Consider the following 24,321-nt stretch of genomic DNA (forward strand, 5'->3'; position numbering starts at 1 on the left):
CCATCTTTTAAGCAAGAATTTCAAAGCACCACAATTTGCACACCGAAAAGAAAAACTTAAAAATAGAGGAAGGAGATGAATGTTTTCAAGCATTCTTCAATAATAGGGAACTCATTATAACTTAACCAATGGCCTTGAAAACCACGGTGTTGTACGACTGTTGATTGTTAATCCAAATAAAAGTATTACCTTTAAAAGCAACCTCTATTAGACCTGCATTAGCAATGAAATACTGAAAGATATATGTAGTAATGACATTAGAAAGTAAGTATACAATTAAGGGAGATTCTTCAATAATTATTTTATGTTAATAATTTGTTACATATTTCTAATCTCAACTGTTGGATTGCACATATATTGCGTATTAAATCTACCAACACTTCTAATGAATGCAATCCAACGCCCGAGATTATAAATATGTAACCAATTCTTAACTTAAATACTTATTGGAGAATTCCCCTACAATTAAAGTCGCATAACCCCTGCAATCATACCAAAAATGTGTTTTAGCTGGAGGTTTTGGAGAAATATATTTTTAAATCTTCTGCTGGCTACACAAATGTGCGAGAGTAAAGAGGATCCTTGAATTCTTCCTTAGCCGATTCTGGGAGTTTGTGAAATTCTATCTCCTGCTACTAGATTTAACCAGCAACCATTCACAAAACAAGTTTAACTTTGATATAGCTTAAGACTATTGGAGCAAAAAATTTGTAGTTTTTGGGAATAGCCAAACATGGTAGATATGCTGTTGGAGATGCTCACGCTCTTAGTTACCATGTCTAACTCTAAAGTAACCAATTTTTTAGAGTTCTAAGGATCCTGAGCCTCTGCATTTAGAGATGGTGCATTAGTTGTAGAGGCTCGGGATCCAAACTCTTCTAATGACATTCGTTTATAAAAATTATAAGTGACCTTGTTAGAATTTAGGCAGGGCATATAAAAGCACATATTAACATTGGCAATTTAATTCTGCAAGCAAAACTTACAGACAAGCTGTTATTGTACACGTCATCTTTCACTAATTCTATGAGGGTAAGGTGAAATTTTCAAACCTATAATAAAACCCACAAGGGCACAACCTCAATCTCTTAAAACAAATATTACAAACAAAAACTAAAAACTAAAAATCCACATGACCGCTGAAACAAAAAATACCCAGAAATTGAGGGGGGAAAAGGAATACCATTGGAAACAAAAGAAACAAATGAATAGAGGAAGAAAAAAGCAAGTATCTCCAGCCTTGAAAAATGGAGGTAGTACTGGAAGATGGATCACCTGTAAGAATGAACAAAAACATTTATTAGAAGGTTAATGCAATTTGCAACATTCAGTATATGCTTGAAAATTGTATCGATAAATAGGAGCAATACCAAAAAGCTTGACTACATGTATAGCCTTCTTTCTTACTTACAAGTAAATGAAATATTCAATGACTACATGTATCAGAACTCAGACATCGAAGAATCAATTTGGAAGAATATCCCGACCATTCTAAATTTCTATGTAAGTTCAAGTTTCCTGGTCTGCATTTTCTTCCCAATAATTACACTGTTCAGTATTAAATCTAAAAACTTCCCTAACTATATAGTCTTTTCTTTACTAACTATTCAATATTATGTCTCTGTTTCTTTATTCCACATCCATTTGGTGATTTTCTCGCAATAATAGGTCAGACGCGTACCTTACAGGATGATGCCCTCCTCCCAGGATTCAGCCATCCCAGCTAAAACATGGGAATAACATACCAGCCTTTGGATTGGAAAAAATCTCAGCAACAAAATCAAGCAAAAAACCAATGGAGAAGAACCAGAATCACGGGCTCAATCAGAAAGCTTCTTGTAACAAATGCAACGAGACGTAAAGTCACTGGCTCACTCTGAATCAGCTTTTCGGAGCAAATGCAGCTAGGGCATTTGCATGCGCAGGGGAGAGGTTGCTCAAAAGGGGCTGCATTTGATGGCCATACAGTGAAACCAGGTGAGAAAAAGCTCTGCCTATTTGTGCTTTTACTTCAGGAGTTTCAAGTGGTGATGCCACAACTTGAGCAAATACATTAACCAAATCAGGGACTAGAGAAAGAATCTGCTTGGAACATAAAAGGAGTGGGTAAGAAACTTCATGTCACTTACTTTTAAAAAAATTAATAAATATAAAAGAGGAAATAAGAAAAACTGAAAAAAAACCAAACTTTAGCAACTTCTAAGATTACCCAATACATAGAGAGCTTCGAAAGAAAGATCCCTCAGCATGTGTACAATATACATTCACATATATATGAGGGACCCCTCAATAGAAGCTCACTATATATATCTTCTCTCATCCGGATGTTGGCACATTATTATCGTGCGGATGCCATTATCGTGCACACGTATATATATATACATATATATATATATACATGAGAGAGAGAGAGAGAGATATATATCTTTTCATTCTAGTCTAAACCAGTCTCAGATTGAAATCAGCAAACAATTAACTGACCTGGCCATTAGATGACAAAACAAGAGTTGAGACGCAACTATATACTGCCATAGACTCTTCATGATCTTCTTTTAATGGAAGAACCTTCAAGAAAACAGGAAGTACCTGAAAAATTAACAAACAGATCTCAGCAATAATAAGCCAAAGAAATCATCTTCACTAACATTGTGTCCTACCAAAAAGAAAGAAGGATGAGAAGATGATATAGTTTTATGTCAGAAAATTCCCTCAGGAGAACTACCTGATTTAATGGGATGGATTCAGGGTGCACCATTATCATTCTTGCCACTGCACCAGCTGCATTATCCCTAACAGCATCATCTGGCTCAGATTCTCCAAATAGTGGGTAAAGTCCACGCAGTATATCACCATAGTATCTGGAATTTGATTAAAGAAAAAACAAGTGGAAGGCAAATGCTAGGTTTAAGAGTATAGGTTTCAATGCCAAATTAACTCCTAAAAACAACATAATTTTAAAGATGGTTCATCACTTGCCTACAATACCTGAACGCCCAACGGCCAAAACACCAATCAGAAGGTAAAGAAAATTCCAAGTTCAAAATAAGGAAAGAGGAAAAGAAATTATAGTCTTCACATAAAGGATACTTCAATGTCCCCTCACCCCCATTTTTGCACAACTCTCCAACACAAAATGCAGCATTCCTCCTATTGGTTGCGTCTGATGATGCTAATTCTTTGAGTACCAAGGGCATCACCCTCTGAAATCAGATACAAATTTTTAGAAACTAGCTTGATGTATTCTAGAGCTCATTTATATTCCTAATTTTCTTTTAAAATGAAAGTCTATACAAAAGTTTAATAAGATTACATCGATATATCCAGCAATTGGAGCACCCATGTCCTGAGCAACTTCAGCAAGGCAGGCAACAACCATTGTCCGATCTTGCAGTGGGCGTGAAGCTCTCTGAATACACCAATAGGTCAAATTAGTAAAAGTTATTTTTAAAACAGTAAAAGTTGTAACTGAAAGAAAATTATAGTAAGATCATGCAACCAAATATGCTGTGATGTTTGTTCCAACGCACCGCGAATTTCATTAAAGGTTCAAATAGCGTAGCAAATATAGGTGCAAAATGAGGACCCATTGACTTTGCAAAAGCAGGAAGAAGGTCAGAAACTGCGTCCATCAGTTCTTCATCATGTACAACATCATCATCATCAATTTCCTCATCAGATGCTGTCAGCTGACAAGCTGATTCCTCCCGAAGCAGTACCAGAGTAGCATCAACAAGCTGAGGCACATCTGATATCACATTACATTATTTCATCAGCATTTAGAAGTTACTTCAAGCAATAAAATAACGCCCAACTATAAATCATTCTTACAAGGCTCAACAGCCATATATCCATAATCCTTGATGATGTCAGCAAGGCTCATACAAGCTTGAGCAACAACTTCCTTGTCATCATCTTCAGTCATAGTCTTGATAAATATATTCATCACAGTATCTGCAGATTATGAAGAATTTGATTATAATACAACAGGAAAACGGAGTACAAATATTTGCCATTTTCAATTCATGATCTTACCTAGAACTTCCTTAGCCCTTGCTTGTCCTTCCTGCAAAACAAGCAGTTTCAAAAAATTTAATAGAACATTTTGGCACCTAATAAATTCAGATATAGTGTCAACTTTAAACCAAGGTGGTTAAAAAAGAGGTGGCTCCAAGAAGCACTTTAACATTACACATTAACAAAGCTAGAATATGTAAAATGGTCAATTTTTGCAAAACAGAATAACAGGGATCTGGCATGCACTATGCTATTACATCTACAGATCAAAACTAGAATATGTAACATGAAACAAGTTTGCAATACTGAAGTCCTGTGTCGTATCATAATAAATAACACCAGCTATAATTCACACATGGATGTTACTAGATAAAGACAATAGCTCTTTCGAAGTTCAGAGAAACCAGAAAAATGGAGAAAGAGATTATTGCCACTAACACTATGATTCTGGTAAACTGCCTGCGCTGCTACTAAAATATCTGCATTTGAAATCAAACGAACATGGGTTGTTAATAGAGAAGTGATACTAAATGGCAAACAATCTACAGAAAAACAAGACAAAACTACACAATATAAAATTAACCCTAGTAGCACCAAGACCATGCAAATTTCAAATACCCCTAAAAGAGGGAACAGTTGACAGACAAGTGTGTCCGTTTATACTACTAAATCATAACAGGGAACATCTAAACATGAAACTACAAGTTTCCCCATACTAATTAGAAGGTTCCGCTTGTTAATGATAGAATGATGTTATTCTACAAATAGGTAGATATCAATATATGCAATGCTAAAGAATGAGAAGAAAAAAATAAGCAAAACGCACAGTAGAGATAATTCATGTCACAAGCAGATAATTGCTACTGTCCTAGCATGTGCAGATACAGAAAAAAAGTATGCAACTCACGTTTCAGAGAGATGATTGCCTGAAGCCGAACATCTTCATGAAAATACCCTGAGTGCCGTACTAGAATCTTAAATGATTCCTCCAAATAGCTTAAAGCAAGTCAAAGATCCCGAAATAATATTTTATACATTCAACATTGTATTTTCGTAAAATAAGAAAACTAACCAAGTAGTCAAATAAGATGTTAAAAGGATACGGTCCATATGAGGTCTTCGAATGTAGTGCAAATAAGCCAAGAGCTTGAGTTGCAGCTGCCTTTTCATCTAAAACTCCTGTTCTTATGCTGATATTTCGTACTCTGGGCTCATCATGAGCTTCATCATCAGATGAAACTCCACCAACCCCATTTATATTTTCATCATCAGACTCATCAATGTCCACTGCAGATCCATCATCAAGATTGCAGGAAGAAAATGCGAGGGGTACAACATGAGGAAGATACTGTTTTCCAAAGAAGAAAAATATCATGAATATGGGCATCAAGTGAATTAATTACACTAACCTTAAACCAACTAAATCCTTCCAAACCTGTATAAAGCCATCATCCAAAATTTCTGCCACATTGCTAAAGAATCCATGAGTATACTCCCGAAGCTCACTGTACTCCAATCCAAAACCCTGTGATAATACTAGGCATGTAAATTAAAATCATTGAGACAAAATAATTATAATCAAATGGAGAAGAAATGTAGTTACAGAAATTGCAGCTTCTATGTAGGGGGGTAAAATCGGTTCCATCCCAGTTCTCCCCACAGACATTGCAACTATTCCAACTAATTCAGTAGCTCTTGCTCGTGAACGAAGATCCACATCATTAGTAAGCACAAAGAAATTTTTCATCAACTCCAAAACCCTTTCAGCATATGGAACGAATGCCTGTTCAGCAGCAGATGCAACTGAACCAATCGCAGACTGCAATATGATGCAAAAGAAAATAAAATCATTCAGTAAATATTCAAACTACAAAATGTTCAAAAAAAACATTTGAAATCTTTAGGCCAAAGAAGACCACCATACCATGCATGTCTCCTGCAAATTACGAGGGCTATTCTGAAGGGCCCCCAGTAGTTTTCCCATCAACGGATCAAGGAAAGGAAGAATTTCCTCACCCATGTTCTCACAAAATGCTGCCAAAGCATAATATGACTTTTCCTGCACATATATATTGTTTCAGTCATACCACATACATACGAATGATCTACAACAATCTTGTAATTCCCTTCCATCTACCAAACATACCTTCACTTCGTCAGATGTGTCCTCAAGGGCATTCAAAATGCAGGGAAGTACACTTTGATAGTGAGAGACAATTTCAGGCTGCAAATGCTCAGCAAACTGACCCAATGCAAATGATGCGGCCCCCCTGACCATTTCCTCAGGATCTCTCAAAGCGCCTAAAACAATATGAAGAACTGGATCCAACTTATCTTTTATCAATTCCAAACAACCCTCTGAAATGACACCTAAAGCAGTAACAGAAGCTTCCCGATATTTTGGATTTGCATTCTGACTGCTTAGAGAAGAAAATTCTAAAACAGGGTGGAAAACATGCTTTGGTATGTTCAAAGCCATAGTGTCAATAACTTCTGCAGCAGCTCGATCTGGAGCAAGATCATCATCTTTATCTTCATTATTCGATTCTGCAAGCAATGGGCACATAACTTGCAGAATAGGGATGACCAACTTATGCTTTTTGAGGGAACTGGATTTATACTTCGCTAGCCACGAAACTATCTGAATTGCCTGAGAGATAGCAAAGCAACGACAAAGACAAAGAAAGCGCACGCTGAGAGATAGATAGGGGAGAGACAGAGACTTTATCTATCTAAACGCAGGTAAGTTAGACTTGTGAGCCCAACAAATTTGCATCTCAATCTCAACCAAGGATTGAGAGCATAGAGAAAATACAACGAAAATATTCACCCTTTTTACTAACCTGGTGACGTGTATTAGATTCCAAACTTTGACTTGAGCAAACTTCAAGAGAGAATTGCACAATGGATTTAACAGATTCCCCAAGAAGAGGTGCAGGAGATTCAATCAACTCATCAAAAATTTCAAAAGCAATAACAGCGACATCTTCCTCGCCAGCTGCAAGGCACTGCCTTGATACATTTAAGATGCTAGGAATGAATTCTCGAAACTTGACCTGCATTGGTATGAATAAGATAAATACCAAAAATTAAAGAACTGATGAGTTGCGCTGGCAAAATCTTAGCTGACATGCAATGCAAGAAATTAGGGAGATAAACAGATTGCTTGGAATAAAATGCCAAAGGAATAAGATCATCATGTTTTGATAAACTTGGGATCATATGTTCGAATAGTGTAGTATTTTGATAGATTAGCCTTCTGTAGATTAGCTTTCTGCAGCTTTCTATAGATTAGCTTTTTGTACTTTCTATTGCTCTTTCTCGTTGGCCCGTTGGCCCTGTGGCCCTCTTAGCCACGATTATTTTCATGTATCCTTCTCTGTCTTTGGCAATATATTATCATTTCTTTTCAAAAAAAAATATATATATTATGTTCGAATGGTTAATCTGATTATAGGGTGGTTATTGTTTGGTACAAATTAATACTGGGAAATTGAGCTTTAACTTTAATTCCAAAATTACCATTCACTGTCACCCATGGTTTTGATAAGGGAGAGTGATTCTCTTATGAAATTTTATTTCAAGGATTCAAAGAGGATTGCCAATCGTTTTCTTGAAGTGTTAAATCACATTATGGCCTCGCTAAGAATCTCACTCTGAAAATCGGTACTTTCATCAGCTATAAAAACGCATAACCAACCATGATCAGGTTTCATGGAATTTAAGCATCATTACTTTCCCTGGCCGACATACCAAATGAGCAATCAAAGTATTAGCCACACTAAAAAATATTGCAGAAAACTAGAAATGGAATATATAATCATGTTCACTAGATAAAATACATCAAACTCAACATCACCATGGGACAACCAGACCTATATTGTAAAAAAATAAGTCACAAAACAAGGCAGTGCAATGCAAGACAAAATCTGAGCTAAATCAATATTACTCTTGCCAAAACCATCAAGAGCATTTTCCATCATACCAACAGAAGGCTGAATTTTTTTTTTCTAAATCAAGAAAAGACAACTCCTGTTCTTAAGGTGATAGATAAGGATATGAATACTATAATAGTTGTAATAGATTATATTTCAAAAGGCTTATCTGCTAAGTGCTTTCATAGTTTCAGCCTTCATGCTTGAGGTACTTTTCTTGCTTCCTTTTAAAGTGAATTCACTATAGGAACCTTACCACTTCAATATCATATTAGGTTGTCCAACTTACCCAAGTATAAAGATAGAATAGAAGCAGATGAACAACATTGAAGGACATATTGTTATTACATAAATAAATAAATAAGATACACACAAGAAAAGTATTTATTTATGACGCTTTACTTTCATTTATAACATAAACAGGCAGCATGAATAGAAACTCACCACTTCATCCCCATCATGAGTGAATTCCAGAAAAGACCCCACTGCCCTGGAATAATAATTAAAAGATTCCAATAAGCAAATACAAGCTAATCACGTGTTAGAAAAAGAAGCACAAAAATATCAAAATTATAATAGATATATACGATGATAAGCATTACTTGAGTGCAGCAACTCTGACACGGGTGCTCGTCTCATCCTGCAAGCATTTCAGAAGAAGAGCTTGCAAATCTGCGAAATGTGGTCGAAATGTATTCCCTATTGTTTCAGTCAAAGAGCTGAAAAGGATCAATGCCACCTTATTCCAACCAAAGTAAAACCAACCATATCAGTTAATACATTGAATCTGGTAACTACAGACCAGTATAAATAATAGTGTACATGAACTATTGAATGATGTGGAATGTTCAGATGTTTATGTCTGCTGTCAGTAGACTATATTTTGTCGAATATAGTCTCATCTACAAAAAAGTTTGTTTCTTTCATGCTTCAGGAATTTTTCCTCGCAAATCTTTTTTCCACTCAATGTAAGAAAATCCAGTTGCCCTGTCTTTTAGTCATGCCGTGATTGGAAGACTGGTACAGCTACTAAAGTGCAGGTTTGTGTTTGATTTTTGTCTGAATTGGGAATTAATACTTGTGATATCTTCCAAGAAGAATACCCCATGCTTGTGTTAGTTTTTGGAGATGTGTAATTTTGGCTTCACTTTGAATTGATTTTTATGACGAACTCAAAGATTTTATTAATAGGATATAAATAAAGATGCATAGCAGACAGCTGTCCAATAAAAAACGTGAAGAACCTCCAAAGGAGAGAAACAAGCTGCCTTTTTGCTTGAGTTGCTATATTTTAAATCCCCATGGTGTTTGAGCCCCAGATAGAGCACACATTGGGCATGCTATTGCATAGACTTCTAGATCCTCAATTTTTTTGGAGTTATTGGAGATAGATATGTGGTAAAAAATCCAAATAATATTATGTCTTTTTAATCGCCCCCATAGATTCTCCCTGTCACCGCTACCCTGCCACAATTACTAATTTCCCTTGTAATTTTCAAATGCATGCCCCAGAAAATTCCACCATTTTCCATCAGAGCCAGCATTCTCTAAATACATATTTTACAAAAAGAAGCTATTTTCCTTGGAAGCATGCCATTAAGCAACATTTTCTCTAAAATCCAACCATATTGGAGACAACTTCCCAGTATACATTGGCGTACATCAATCACTTATAACCCCTTCATGCATGAGATGATATACATACATCCAAAGTGCATTATGCCTTCTAATTTTCGCACTGCAGTTAAATGGAGGAATGATACAGAGAATGCAACAGAAAAAGGGTTTCTTCCTGAATTCCATGGAAATTACCTCTCTATGTTCCTCTTGTGCACTCTGACTGCACTGAAACAGAAAGGGCAGCAAATCCGGCCATTCTCCAGCCGGGACCGCATATTTTGCAACAATGCTAACCACATTGGCACTCGCACGCCTCACTGGAGGGCTGCATAAACACCGTGAAAAAAAAAATTTATCTCATCTTCTTGCCACACTCAATAAACAAAGCAATTCAAATACATATCCCAAATCAAAACAATGCAATTGAGATAAACTTAGACCTGTGCTCCATGGTGATGCTCTCAATGAGGGACTGCTTAACGAGGTGCTTGATCTGGGGAGAGAGCTTGGCCCAGTGTCCTGTGATCTTCTTCCTCAGAAGCACAGCCGCCAATTGTCTCACATTCGGAGTTTTGGCGGTGCGCAGGTGCTGTACCAGCGCAGGCACTACCTGAGGGTCTTTAGCCAGCCGCTTTATCTGGTCCTCTGCTTGCCGCCGAGCGTCGTTGTCCGGCATCAGGAATTGTATCAGCAACAGCTCCAGTGACTGCGACATGTCGTCTGACCTTTTCTGTCTGCCTCGCTGCAATTCTCTATAGTGTGTGTGTGTGTGTGTGTGTGTGTGTGTCTCTCTCTCTCTCTCTCTCTCTCTCTCTCTCTCTCTCCCTGATTTTCTAGGGTTTCTGGTATCGGTTGTGCGACACCGTTTTGGGAGGTCCCAGCGAGGGGAAATGGAGGCTGTGTGTGTGCTGTAGTGTGAGGGTTTTGAGGTTTTTAGGGAGTCTGCTTGCTTTGGAGTGAAGGGTTTTTATACGCTGTGGGGACAGTGGACAGACAAAGTGTTGGTAATTTCGTAATTTGGAAATACGGTTGTCGCCTGTGGGGTGGAATGCAGTGGACCCAGGTCTCTCACAGACTCGGACTCGTGGCGCGCTAAATATTTAGAACGGCACCGTTTCACCTAATTCCATGGGACATGCTTTTGAGTCTTGACCAATGAGAGTTGTTATTTTCATCCCCTTCTCCCCATTGTAAATATCAAAATATCAAATATTGTAAATATTGTGTTGTTAAATTAAAAAATGGACAGTCCATTTTTCCCCTTTTTTTGGATTCTTTATAGAAATTTAATGGTTTAGTATTTATCTATAACACTAGTACTAAGAATGAGTATAAACCTAAATTTCTAAAAATATTATAGGCTCGTATGCACCTATACTATTTTTGCATAACCTATGTTTCCCCCAAATAATCTTAAAATGTTTCCAAATACTGTTGTAACACTTCGAATAATTTGAAATAATTCAAAACTATTCACTTATTGAAAAAAATATATTTATTTTAAGTATAAGCGATAATCTAAATAACAAGGGAATGCAGTTTCTCACACACTATACCATTCTTTATTTTATGATTTCTTTTCTTTTCATTTTTTTAAAATTTCGTTGTACACACTTTATAAAAGGACAAATTTATCCTTACAATTGAAAGCAAATTGGATGGAGTTGTAAAAATTTAGCCTTAAGTTCTAAATTGGATTTTTATATAAGTATGAGTTTTAGTACTATTTTGGCTGACAAAATAATTCAAGGGAAAGCGGCATTTTATTATTATTATTTTAATGGAAACTTAAGAGAAAAGATTTTGTGAAAACAATTTGAAATGTAAGGATGTTAGTGTAGTTTTTGAAACTTCAGAGTTTTGTGAAAACACTAAAAAACGTAGGGGTGTTATAATAAATAACTATAATTCCGGGTTAAAACGGGCCTTGTCATTTGGCCGAAGATCCAACCGAACCAAACTGTAATTCCAGGGACGATTTGGAGAAGTAGAGAAGAGAAGGGAAATGAAGAAGAGGACAGTGTACGCTTGGGGGGTAGCCATTCTCAGTTTTGTGGTGTTGATGATCGTCACTCCTGCCATCCCTCAGTCTGAAGCTTACCACGATTTCGCTGATCAGCGCGAGTTTTTGGGTCAAATCTCTCTCTCTCTCTCTCTCTCTCTCTCTGTATTTATGTGTATATATATGTACAAATCAGTATGTATGTGTCTGTTTGTTTGTATGAGTCGTTTTATACATATATTGAGATCTTGGGCTAAACTTTAGTGATTGCATAGTAGTTCTTGCAGAAATTGAAAACCATATATTGCTTTCTGCCCCTTTCCCTAGGTTATTGTGGAGCCATCAAAACTCAGGTTGGGTGTGAACTTTAGTTTGTTGGAAGTATACGGGCTTGTAATTAAGGACTGGAATAAGTGAAATATATATTTGGTTAGCAAATTGCAGTTATTTCTAAATATATGATAATGGGAAAAATAGAGTTTGCAATTCCTGTTTATGTCATAATGCTTAACATAGTTAGAATTTGTGTTTAACGAGCTCACATTGCAAGGTTGTGCTAAGCTAAGCTGTGAATATTGGCTCGCGATTTTTAGGATTAATCATAACCTATGTGAGCAAAGATATGAACCAGTTTTTGGGGCAGAACAGCCTTTTGTGAGTGATGACATAAAATTGGGTTCATTTCTAATATTGCTTTTCCCCATTTTAGATTTCTACTGATTTTTCAAGTTGATGTAATAAGGTTTTAGAAAAAGCTCAGAGTCAAACTAAAATATTGATTATTCTTCAAACCTCAAATTTGATAGTGATTTCTAACAGAGTTTTGTTAAGTGTAAGGTATGTTGGGTTGTCTTGTAATTTAGTGGCTCTTGTGGGAAAGAATAATTTTAGTATAACTTATTATCAACCATGGTTCAGGTTATGAACTTAGGACTCTCTGTTTATGGTTGTGATTCAGATGTTGGCCAGACATACTACTTTAACTTATTCTGGGATTTGTTAGGTTTTTGGTTGCATTCATTATTTAATCCTTTTTAACTTTTTACTCCATTTTAGTAACATGGCATCTTCATTTTATTTCCAGGTATCCCTAATACACTTAATGTGGTTTCGAATTTCCCTTTCCTTGTTATTGGTCTCATTGGTCTTGTCCTTTGCTACTATGGGGATTATTTTAAGTTCAGGTACTGTGGTTCTTTACTTCATGTACAATGCCTAGAATGGATTAAAAGCTTTATTGTACAGTCAGTGCTTATTTTTGATATTTTAATAATAGCTTGCAAGGAGAGCTTTGGGGTTGGACGTGTTTTTACATCGGTGTGGCTGCTGTTGCAATCGGATCCTCATACTATCATCTGAAGCCAAATGACGCTCGTCTTGTGTGGGATCGCTTGCCAGTGAGTTTGATCTTGCAACAAAAGTCATTTGTTATATAGAATGTCAACTACTATTAAGATGCCATATTTTACATTAATTCACATTTATTTTTGTGTCTTATGACAACTACAGATGACAATTGCGTTCACATCGATCATTGCAATCTTTATCATTGAAAGGATTGATGAGCGGAAGGGAACAATTTCCATCATACCTCTGCTTTTGGCGGGTATTGTCAGCATATTGTATTGGAGGCAAGCACTATATTTTATTCCTTTTCATGATAATAATAACTTTTTCTCAAGCTCTATTGTGTACTGTTGAGAACTTGGGTTTCCTTCTTTGTAGCTAATGAAGTATATTTACTAGAGTGTGACTAGTTTTCTGTACGAAAATGAGTTTGGACTTTTACTGGCATGCAGTGAAATTGGGATTATAGAGTTTTGGGAGCAAATAGGTTTTTTGTAAATCCAGGATGGGTTTCGGAGCAGTCTCAAATGCATATCCTTATTACCTTTTAATCCCTTGCTACAATTGTTTTTTTTTTGGGAACTTAACTGTAAACATATATTCAGGAGACTTTTGCATAATCAAACCGAGTTTCTTGTTTTCTATACACTCCATTTCCAGTAAAAAATAATTTCTGTAATTTCCTTGTACAGGTTCTTTGATGACCTCCGTCCATATGCTATGGTCCAATTTCTTCCTTGCATTGCCATTCCTGTGATGGCTATATTGTTGCCTCCAATGTACACTCATTCCACGTATTGGCTTTGGGCAGCAGGTTTGCGTTTTTAGTAACATGGGTTACTTTGTTGTTTCCTAAAACCTTGTATTTTCACTATATTGGTTATGAACTTTTCATGTTATTGCAGGATTCTATCTTTTAGCTAAGGTGGAAGAAGCTGCTGATAAAGTGATCTACGATTGGACTCATCATATCGTCAGTGGGCACACCCTCAAGCACTTGTGCGCTGCAATGGTTCCTGTATTCTTGACGCTTATGCTTGCTAAGAGGACTGTTGAACCAGAGAGGTGTTTATTATATTCCCTACACTATTTCGTAACTCTTTGGTGCATGTAGAGATATATGGGATGTCTTTAAAATAGGCATCATGATGAAATTCGAACTTTCCCATATCTGTTTAGCTTGGATGCATAGTATACTATAATTACATGTGCACGTTAAATTTGTAGAAGTTAACCAAACTCATATTTTGCTAGCTCCTCTGCTAAGTTGCCTCCTTTTTTTTGTGAGAACTGACTTATCATGTTTAGATGCTTTGGACTAACTTTATTCTTTTCTTCTTTCGTGCCATCCACTAGTTAGTGGTGCATTTGACATGATGCCATCTCTGGTTTTGTATTTATGGAATTGAACACCTCCACGGGATATGTTGAATTTCATGAAAATTGTTAGTGCCTTAGTTGCGAGTAAAATCTACAGTAAATATGCTTTTCTGCTAGATTGATCTGATTTATTTGGTAGAATCAGACAAAACTGCATAGTATGTTGATATATGTTTTCTGAAGGTACAAATTGTTTTTCTGAATATCATTTTTCCATCTGGAGTGATTCTACTTGAACCTGAAAAGGAAATGTTCCATTTATTTATTTTTTCCTCCGTAAGATTCTAATTCTTCTTTTCCCCTGAAAGTTTAAACAACAAATATGAAAAAGGGAAATTCCTCCATCCCTTCCCCTCCCCTCCGCCATTCTTGGCCTAGGTGCCTCGGCATTGGCTGGCTGTTTTTTGTTTCTTTTCTCTTTTTCTAATTTTTAGTTGATAAGGGAGTCAATTGGGGGATAAAATAGAATCATATTCTGGTTACTCGTTTGACCCTGTTATAAAAGCATCCTTATTTGTAGTGCTCTAACATGACTGCCTCTGCCTCTGTCTCTGCCTCTGTCTCTCTCTCTGTCTCTCTCTCTCTCTCTCTCACACACACACACATAATGCAGGCAAAGTTTGCTCAAGACATGGAAGATTTCCTGGACTAAATTTAGAAAGACTGATGGCACGGTAGAGAGCAATGGCACAGTAGAGAGTTACACTTGTACCTACTCAACAGTTCCAGTTGTGGAATCACAATAATCTGGCTTATAGTTATCAATTTCAGAAAATAGAAGAGAACTTTTCACTTGTATTTGAACAGATGACAAGAAAGGATACGGGAAAAAAAAGTCACACACTAACTTAGTTGTTGGCATTGGCCGCACACGCAAACAATAATTGTAATTTTGCTTCAAAGTTGCACCAAGTACAGACGCATCTCCATATTGTATATAAAGACTTTCATACAACTTCTTTAGTTTGATTGTGGGGTTGCTCATTTCCATTATGTTCATAGTGGCATGTGGATGTTCTGGGTTGCGGTGGTTCATGATCAATATTTGCTTCTCCATGCAACTTTCTTGTAGAAAAATCTAAGCATATTATATTGGTTTTTTGTTCTTTAACTATGGGCTTCATATTCTGTTTCTTCCTGGTTTTTCTGGAATTTGAGAAAACTTCCAACTCATACGTGACGACCATACTAATCGAGTCTTGCTGACTTGCAAATATGAAAAATTAACTGTGACATATGTAACCATTGCTTGCCCTTCACTTTTAATTATAAATATTTTAAATACAGTTATTATTACATGGAAGAGATTTTTAAATTGTTAATGTTTGTTTATAAATATAAAGATACTATTGTCTTAATCAGGTTTAAACTTTGAAGAACCCTACGGAAGCTTTAAAACAAAGTGGGGCATAATCATGCAACGATTAAGATAGATAAATCTGCCCCTCAACAAAAATAGCTAAATAAGTTGATAAATTGGTGTAAAACAATTACCTTAAGAAGAAGTTCACGCATAGTACATCATAGCTCTGATTTGATCACAGTTCAAACAAGCTAGCTTTATACATGAACCATGAAACAACAAATAAACAAACAGCAACCTACACTACATGAACAAACTGTTTAACAGATGTAAGTGCCCCTTCGTCCTCCTAAATAAGTTACACCCATTGTGAATTCTCTGAAAATATACATGCAACTCAAAATCTATGAGGTTAACGACATGGCACCTTAATATGTTCCAGCTCTTTTTTTAAGAGATACAATCAGTAGTCATAAGAAAGAATTTATAATTCTTATCCGGCCAATTAACTCTAGATTTTTGGCCAAGTAGGAAGAGCGGGATATAAGTGCCTTGCCCTGCAGTCAAACTGGCAAACAAAATCCCTGCTCCACGAACTATTGGCTCTCTCCATCAGGCATTGGCAGCAGGAACCTAATTGAGTTTTGATATTGGTAGAACTGCAAGCATTCAAGGTGCAAAACGTGAAGTAAAACATAAAATTGTACTAATCACATAAAAGGGCAGCGCTACACAGAGTTCAGGTTCAGTTTACACTTAATATTCCTTGCTTGTTCACATTAGAGGGAAATGTTAAGTTAAAAACAGAAAAGAAAGTGAAATAGAAAAACCTAGCTAAATGTAAGAGAGTTCCCCGTTGACTGATATCTTGATATTCCTTAAAATTCTATAATGAACCCAATAGAAAATAAATATTTCAATTTGTTCCACCAATATAATTCAGTAGTTCTAAAGGAAACAATGTTTCCTATGGGAAGGTACCTCTTTCATGATCTCCTCACATTTACGTGCTAATTGTTTCTGATGAGATGCTCCAGATTCTTTTATTGATGTAGTCTTTGCTGTGACAGAATCCACCTATCAATTGCAAAGCTAAACTATCAGTTTGTACTTCAGACTGAAAGAGATTGGTATGCTCATCATAATCTAATCACATAGTACCTCTGCAACTGCAGCTTCGACATCCTTTTGCCTTGCTTCCATATCGTGCCTCCTAGATTCCGCCTCCAGCTTCACATTATTAAGTTCTTTAGAAGCCTCCTCAAACTTTAGATCTCTCTCTTTTTCTAGCTGCTTTTTTAATTCATTAAACTGTTCCACTGGAGAAAAAGAAAAGGAGCTCTAAACTCTGTAGCACAAGTAGCCATTTACATTAAGCCCTGTCTACATGTTTAAAAAGGAAAGTAACTCAATATAGATTGAAATAGGTTCCATTTGGATGGAAGGATTTAAAGTGAGGGTTTAATATTTGAGTTTATGGTGCAAATTGCTTAACTAGAGTTTAATAATGCTACTTTCTTTTGTTAATAAAATCAACAAATTAATTTGTTTATTTGAAAAAAAAAATGAGGGACTTGAATGACACTTTTCTCTTAAGTATTTTATATCCCTCAACTTTTGAAATAATCAAACTTAAATGTGGATGTTATTAACATAAAATTTTGATATTTCTGCAGTTCAATTAAGCAATTTACTTAAAGATTCAAACCAAAATCCTTCCTTCTAAATCCTTCCATCCAAATCAACCCTAAGAAGCTACCTTTTCCTTCCCGTTCAACCAGTTTGGCCTGAAGAGACCTGCTTAGGACTCCATCATCAGCTAATTTAGCTTTCACAGCCTTAAAATCTCTGTCGACAGATTTAGCAGAATTGACCTAATAATTAAAAAGTGGCAATGTTATGAAACAGGACATTTCAAGTAAAGAACATTTGACTGCACCAATAAGATTGCCTACAGTCAAAATCTTTTATCTTAAATAAGTAAATTTATACCATCGCATGCATAGAAGACAGTATAAAATAAATCTCAACAAAACAAGGACTTCACACTACGAAGATCATTCAAGCATACAAGATTATGGTATATACATACCTGTTCTTGTATAGCCTGCATCTGGGCCAAGTGCTTTGACAATTTCTTTGAGACCTGAGAACAAGCACAGAAACAAATGACCAATAAAAATTTACAATGTTGTATAAACTGCGTATATTCTTTCATGGATACATGCATATTGTTGTCTGGTATATTTATAGCATGTGCAGGCACATACACACATCAGTAAAATATGAATGGCTGTTACTATATGATTTTCGAGTTTTATATCACTTCCATCAACTTACTAAATGGTTAAATTGCATCTTATTTATCATCTGTTTTTTGAAAATTGTAAGAGGACTTGCACCAAATATAGATCAAGACTTATGTGAGGGACAGTGGCCTTTTTATTTTTTCCTACAATATGATAGATTAGGGTGTTAAATTATTGGAGCTATTAATCACCATGTAATGTAGGTTTACCCTTTATTTCATAAATATTTTTTTTTTCTTTCACTTCGTTGCTTTAATCTTTTAAAGTTAATTGTCATTTATAACCAAATATTGTTTAAAACCTAAGACTGTTAAAAGATTGTGACATTTCTGGAATGCAAGCCTTCATAGCATTTTCTAAACTGGTTTGAAGATCAAAAAAATAAAAGAATAGCATCTAGAAAGGAAAGAAAAATTGAACTTTGAATTTCATAATAGATTACCTTTGTATAAACCTCATCAACATCAGTTTTCTCCTTAAAAGATTGCATTGCTGACCTTTCAAAATTCTTTGCCTCCTCTCGAACAGATTTCTTCTCTTCTAAAGCCCTCTTCAAGTGAAAATCTGGTCAGCAATTAATGAAAGAAAACTAAAGAAACACTGAACCCAATCAACATAACTAAAAATGAATGGAGTTACTGTTATTTAGTAAGATACAGAAACAAGTAGTTAAGAGCCCTTATTTGGAAAACCCATACTATGAGATCAAGGATCACTTGTGAATAGGCTACAATGAAAACTTGAGAAAAAGTTCATGTGAGAATGGTAAGGAAAAGGACAATAGGGGTATAAGGAAAGGGAGTGTGGAATGGGTATGGTGCATATTAACAGTAATCCAATGTCAATAATAGGGAGTAAAACCAAATCTGTGTGGATAAAACTTAATAAATTCAATCTCGTATACCATGCATCTTCTGCATATCCAACTTTTATCCATAAGTCTAATTCCATTCTTTTTTGTTTTCAAAAGGAGATGGAGGGAATCATCATATTCGTTATAGCATCTTCATTTTCTATCCTCATAATGGAACTGCTGAGGGCTAGTTTACTCCAACTATGAGTATTCATTAAGGAAATCTGTTGTCACCGTGCATCTTTATTTCATGTATGGAACCTTTAATCCGTTGGTGAAATTTGCTAGCCTCAGATTGAATTAATAATATCGAATTTTTTTCCCCTCCTTGATGTTTTAAATTTACCAATTTATTATTTCTGGTCTTTTTTAAAGATTAATGACTCAGTTCATGAAATGCATGACCATATTAAATTGTCGCTTAACTACAGAAAAATAAAACTAGAAAAACTTCATGAGCCTGTTAACACTTGGAGTGGGGATGCAATCAACAGTAATGTAGCAGTTCTGTTCGGTAAATTTCCATTTACCAAATACAACTTAAACAGAAACGATACCTGCAGTTTATCTGGTGATTGAACAATTCTTGAGCGTAAATTTGCACTTTCTTGGACACTTTGTACCAGAGCAAACTCAGCGCTAGAAATCTGGAGCAACAGAATAAAACAGAAGAATAATTGAAAATATAAATATTTAAATAGACAATCTGCATAATGACCTCAAAATAAAAGTTTAACACAGCACATCAACGTACACAGTTGTCTAAATAGATAATCTGCATACTCAATGATAAATAATAATGTAGAGACTTACATTCAATGAGGCAAATGGAAAATAGGAAGAATTGAGAGTAAAATGTAACTATTAAATGGAAGTTTTAAAACATTTCTCATTTATCTGTCTTCAATCCGAACATTTTAGGACTGCATTTGTTGGCCCCTCTGCTCTCCTTCCTACTAACACAAGGTTAGAGTTTTGGGGAGCATGGGCGTGCACATGCACATACACACACAGACACGACACCTCTTCACAAGTTGAACTGCAGTTAAAATATACAAGAAACACAACCAAGTATAGACAGACAAAGGGCTCAATCAAGCATAAAAACTCCAGAGTAACCAAAACCAGAGTGGAAGTAGATGCGATAGATCATCAAATTACATTTGGTGGTTGTCATTATGAATCAAAAAGACCTCAGTAATTTCATTTTAATCTTTCATTCTATTGCTCTTTTAATGCCTGTCTCTGAATTTTCATAACAAAATCACTCACCTTCCTAAAATTGTACGTCATCAATTTTCCTAACCATTCAACACTACCAATTGCTTAATCTCCAGCAATTACAACAGCTTTCCAAGCAGGGTTTAGAATTATTAGTCAATATTCTAACCTTTTCCTCCATTTCTCCAGTCTTCTCCTTCAACTTTCGAAGAGAAGTTCTCAGTGACATTTGCTGATTGTTGAGGCCAGCAATTGTTTGGCGCAATTCTTTTACTTTTGCATCTACCTCTTGAACAAGAGGTAACTCCTTTTCTCTTGCTTCATTGTAGTCCGCAATCTCTGCATTCAACTACGACACAAATATCTGGTGAAATTGATGCACATTCACAATGAACGTTTTAAAGACACCTATTTTCATATTAAAGTTACCTGGGAAATTCTGTCCTCCCACCTGTTGCGTTGCTCATCAATATCAGTTACTTGATCGACAACTTTGGTAAGGATATTCATTTTTGTCTCTCTGATAATCAAAAAATACAGCTAACATGTGTAAGAAGCAATAGTTAAGATAAAATTCTTTAAACTAGAACCCGTAATTTTTTATATGTAATATGTGTTCTATTTTCTTTGAAGTTAAAAATGGGAATAACTATTGCTTAGGAAAGGAATGATTGGGACAGGAATTTTCTCATTTTATTATTTTATTTTTGATCACTTATTAGAACACTGTACTTCTGGTTTACCATTAACCAGCTAAGTACCATAGCTCTCATGAGAAAATCAGGTGACACAAATTAATACAAGTTCTTCCTCCAGGTTTCCTTACAAAGCAACATTGACAAATTCAACCCTCCAAACATGCATCATATACATTCCAAGCACACTTGGAGAGCTCATACAAGAATTTAACTCAATAATATAAACAAATTTAAATGAAAAGTGGAAGAACTGTTATTGACACTCCAATCATGCACTCCTCTCTTGTAAACCATAAGGGAGGTTTGCAAAGTGACCTTTCTTGGAGTACCTATAACAGCTCCTAAAATATTATACTTTAAAAGACTAAATAATTGCACAAATGTTACCTGTGAAGACAAAAATTGAGAATTGCACTGAGAAAATATTCAGTTCGATCCGTCTCTGGTCTTATCAGATCTTTTAGGGTGAATCTCTTAGGGCAATCTACTAAGGCCACCACTTCCTTCATCCTGTTGTACAGCTTCATGCTCCGAGCCGAGTCAATGTGAAGATCCGGGTTCTCAAGTTGCTCCAAGGCAGCAAACTCAACTTGCTCATAATCTTCCCTGCATAAAGAAGAAACCCCAGGAAGGTTTGAAGCTAAGATTCTATTACGAACATTGGTACTAGTCCCAAATTAGAGAAACAATTATAATATTAAGGAGCTTCAATTTCTCTTCTCTTCCTACCAAAACCAACCTCTAATTAACTGCTGATAAAACTCAAGAACATTAAAGAACATAAAATTCAACTTAAACAAAAATTGATGTATAAGAAAAAATTCATGGTAGAAATTTATGCTCTGTGACAAAGAGCAGACAAGACAACTGCGAAACTTTCGTTCCCCTTCTTAGTAACTATTGAACGCAGTAATTCAAAATTATCTCTATTCATTTTCTTAGAAACCAAGCACGGCACTAGGCTGTTATTCCCTCCATTCCATTAAGGAGAAAAAGTGTTTGTTCAACTCACTTCCCTTCACCCAACATCCGATCTCACTAACATCAAATAATAAAAGCTCAGAAAATCTTCAAAAACCCAAACATGGATTCTTCTTCACTTCTACCCATCTCTCTCTTTTTCCTTTTTTTTCTTCAGGAACCAAACAGAGCATCTGGGTCCAAGTCCATCTCTTTAAAAAAAAATTAATAGAAATTAGAACCCAAAAAAGTGAGAAAACATAAAAAGGAGAAAAATTAGGGCTTTGTTTATGCAAATTTATAGAGAGGAAAGAAAGGGAGAATTAGGTTTTTCAGGAGAGGAACGTACTCGTGGAGGAAGTCGATATGGCTGAGGATCCGGGCGAAGAGGTCGGCGACGAAATCAGGGTTTGGGTTGACAAGATCGCGGTCAGAAATGGCGACGATCTGAGAGTCGGCGAGGATTGTGACTATGTCGTTGCGACTGAGCTTCGGGAATTCGAACTTGGACATTTCTCCTCCTCCTCTTTCAGTCGTTTGCGATAATTGAGAATTAAAAAAAGGAACAGAATGATGTTTTCCCGCTCCTTCGAAAATTGAAATCCTCTGGCCCGTTTAGTTCAGGTGTATCCAATTTAGATTATAAATTATTTTAAAAAAGTTATAAAGTTGATGAAGTTTAATTGAATTTAATTGAATTTGACTTAATGCTACAAACGCTACATAAATTTTGATTGAAATTGTGTATAGATTTTAACTGAATTTTTTAGAGTTTTATTATTGATTTTAATGGAGTTTATGGCATTCAAAAAACAAAGGATTTAGGAGTGATGACAATGATGGTGATGGCGATGGCAATGGAGATGTGAGGAAGGTAGTGGTGGTGGCGGTGAGAGTGAGGTGGTGGATGTGGCAGTGGCGGTGGCAGTGGCTGTGGCGGTGGCGGTGATGGTGGGACTGGTAGTGGGGGTTGCGATGGCAATGAGGGTGGTGGTGAAGGTGGCAGTGGCAGTGTGGTGGCAGTGGGGGTGATGGTGGGACTGGTAGTGGGGTGGCAATGGGGTGGTGGTGAAGGTGGCCACGGTGGTGGTGGTTGTGGGTGTGGTGGCGATGGCGGTTGTGGTGGCGGCGATAATAGCCATGATAAGATGGTTGTAGTAGAAGTGGTGAATATCTTGAGAAAAAATAATATATCTCTCAAAATCTCTGGGATGAAGCAAAGAATTGTCATGACCTAAAATTAGTCTATAATCAAATGAAATCCATCACTTTTTTGTATTTTCTTTAAAATCAATGAGTTTTTTAGTACACCCAAACTTTTATGAAGTCTTTTAAAATCGTGATTGAATACATCCAAATTTGAATGAGTTTAAAAGGTTTGAATTGAATACATCTAGAATTGTATAGACTTCTATAAAATCATGATTGAATACGCATGAATTTTTAAACTTCTTTAAAATATTTTAAAATCTCAATTGAATAGGGAAAAGATTGCCAGTGGTCAGTTGCGGCGGTTTGGGAGCAATTTTCCCCCTCCCCCCCACATTGGCACCCAAGTTCGACCCTTGATATTGTCAAAAATTTGTAGAGAACCAATTTAACTGATATCCCCTCTCCCTCTCCCAACGATTGGCCCAAAAAAAAATATAGGGAAAAGATTTGATGGGAAATTCTAATGTCTTTTCCCAAGGGACCTGAAATAGAAGATTTCTTTCCCATATTTGATAATCCTAATAAAGTAACCAAGAATTGCCACTTTATTTCTTTTTCTATGTTTGGTTTGTGTAAGAATATAAAACAAAGTTGATTTAATTTTCCAATTATACCCATATGAAATCAAATAATAAAAAATGCATTTAATATTACATTATTAAACCTGAAGGTGCTAAAATCTTTATACAGATAATAACTCTAGAAAAGTTAAAAATGAAAAGGTGACAATAAATACTCGAATAATGGCTTAATAGTAATGGATAAGGCTCTTGGGCTATGGGAAATATAATTAGGACACCCAAATGGTTTCACAAAAGACTTCGTAAATAGAAATTAATTATTTTGTGAACTTTTTCCATAATTTTTTCGTATTAAATAATAAATATAATATAATTACTAATTAAAGTAATTCATAAAGGCTAAGATATTACATAATTACATATATTGAATTAAAGAAGTAGGCCAAAAAACAAAAGTAAAGAAACTAATTATATGTTTTTTTTTTTAAACCTGTCCCGACGAAAATCGTCACAGTCTATGCCAAATTTCGATTCAATTTTGTTTTTTAAAGCGTATAGCCGTACGGCTATACTATTTATATATTTAAAAAGGACGCGCCCACACATAGATGCCACATGTCAAGCGCGTAAAGCCGTACGACTATACTATTCCTTTAAAAAATTAAAGAAGAATCTAGTATAGCCGCACGACTGCGGCTATACTATTTATTTAGATACGAGCAGCTCCTATGCGCACGTGTCAAACAAGTACAGCCGACCAGCTATACCATTTTGTTTTAAAAGGAGTATAGCCGTGATACTAAAACCAGTATAGCATGCTATACCCTTTTAAAATATATATATATATATTATTTTATTCAATAATACATGAAAATTATATGTATAATACGTGAATTTTGTGTGTCTAAATATAGGAGAAGTCAAAGCAATCGATACCAATATAATT

At 35.7% G+C, this 24,321-nt stretch overlaps 3 protein-coding genes across 3 annotated transcripts; 1 reads left to right on the top strand and 2 right to left on the bottom strand.

Annotated features, from left to right (window-relative positions):
* Positions 1–935: 935 nt before the first annotated feature.
* On the bottom strand, positions 936–10,503 carry LOC103319069 (ARM repeat superfamily protein). The gene is made up of 21 exons (XM_008220561.2): positions 10,010–10,503; positions 9,762–9,894; positions 8,552–8,688; positions 8,394–8,439; positions 6,858–7,070; positions 6,161–6,664; positions 5,939–6,073; positions 5,618–5,833; positions 5,450–5,539; positions 5,118–5,362; positions 4,922–5,010; positions 4,453–4,493; positions 4,033–4,063; positions 3,829–3,951; positions 3,528–3,745; positions 3,311–3,406; positions 3,088–3,200; positions 2,723–2,858; positions 2,482–2,586; positions 1,682–2,082; positions 936–1,275 (listed from the first exon to the last, which is right to left on the bottom strand). The coding sequence occupies exons 1-20, from the start codon at positions 10,282–10,284 to the stop codon at positions 1,882–1,884; spliced, it is 3,147 nt and encodes a 1,048-aa protein (XP_008218783.1). The 5' UTR covers positions 10,285–10,503; the 3' UTR covers positions 936–1,275; positions 1,682–1,881.
* Positions 10,504–11,497: 994 nt separating this feature from the next.
* Positions 11,498–15,265, top strand: SAG18 (senescence associated gene 18). Its single transcript, XM_008220562.2, has 7 exons — positions 11,498–11,701; positions 12,656–12,755; positions 12,848–12,968; positions 13,081–13,202; positions 13,611–13,732; positions 13,824–13,983; positions 14,912–15,265. Exons 1-7 carry the CDS (start codon positions 11,575–11,577, stop codon positions 15,042–15,044), a joined length of 885 nt encoding a protein of 294 aa, XP_008218784.1. The 5' UTR covers positions 11,498–11,574; the 3' UTR covers positions 15,045–15,265.
* A 475-nt stretch (positions 15,266–15,740) lies between these two features.
* Positions 15,741–22,272, bottom strand: LOC103319071 (kinetochore protein). The gene is made up of 11 exons (XM_008220564.3): positions 21,992–22,272; positions 21,070–21,288; positions 20,414–20,504; positions 20,154–20,333; positions 19,321–19,410; positions 18,353–18,460; positions 17,694–17,747; positions 17,361–17,475; positions 16,763–16,920; positions 16,583–16,678; positions 15,741–16,260 (listed from the first exon to the last, which is right to left on the bottom strand). The coding sequence occupies exons 1-11, from the start codon at positions 22,153–22,155 to the stop codon at positions 16,198–16,200; spliced, it is 1,338 nt and encodes a 445-aa protein (XP_008218786.1). The 5' UTR covers positions 22,156–22,272; the 3' UTR covers positions 15,741–16,197.
* Positions 22,273–24,321: the final 2,049 nt, after the last annotated feature.

This window comes from Prunus mume, linkage group LG2 (assembly GCF_029339155.1).
Source record: "Prunus mume cultivar Tortuosa linkage group LG2, ASM2933915v1, whole genome shotgun sequence".
Classification (NCBI taxonomy): domain Eukaryota; kingdom Viridiplantae; phylum Streptophyta; class Magnoliopsida; order Rosales; family Rosaceae; genus Prunus; species Prunus mume.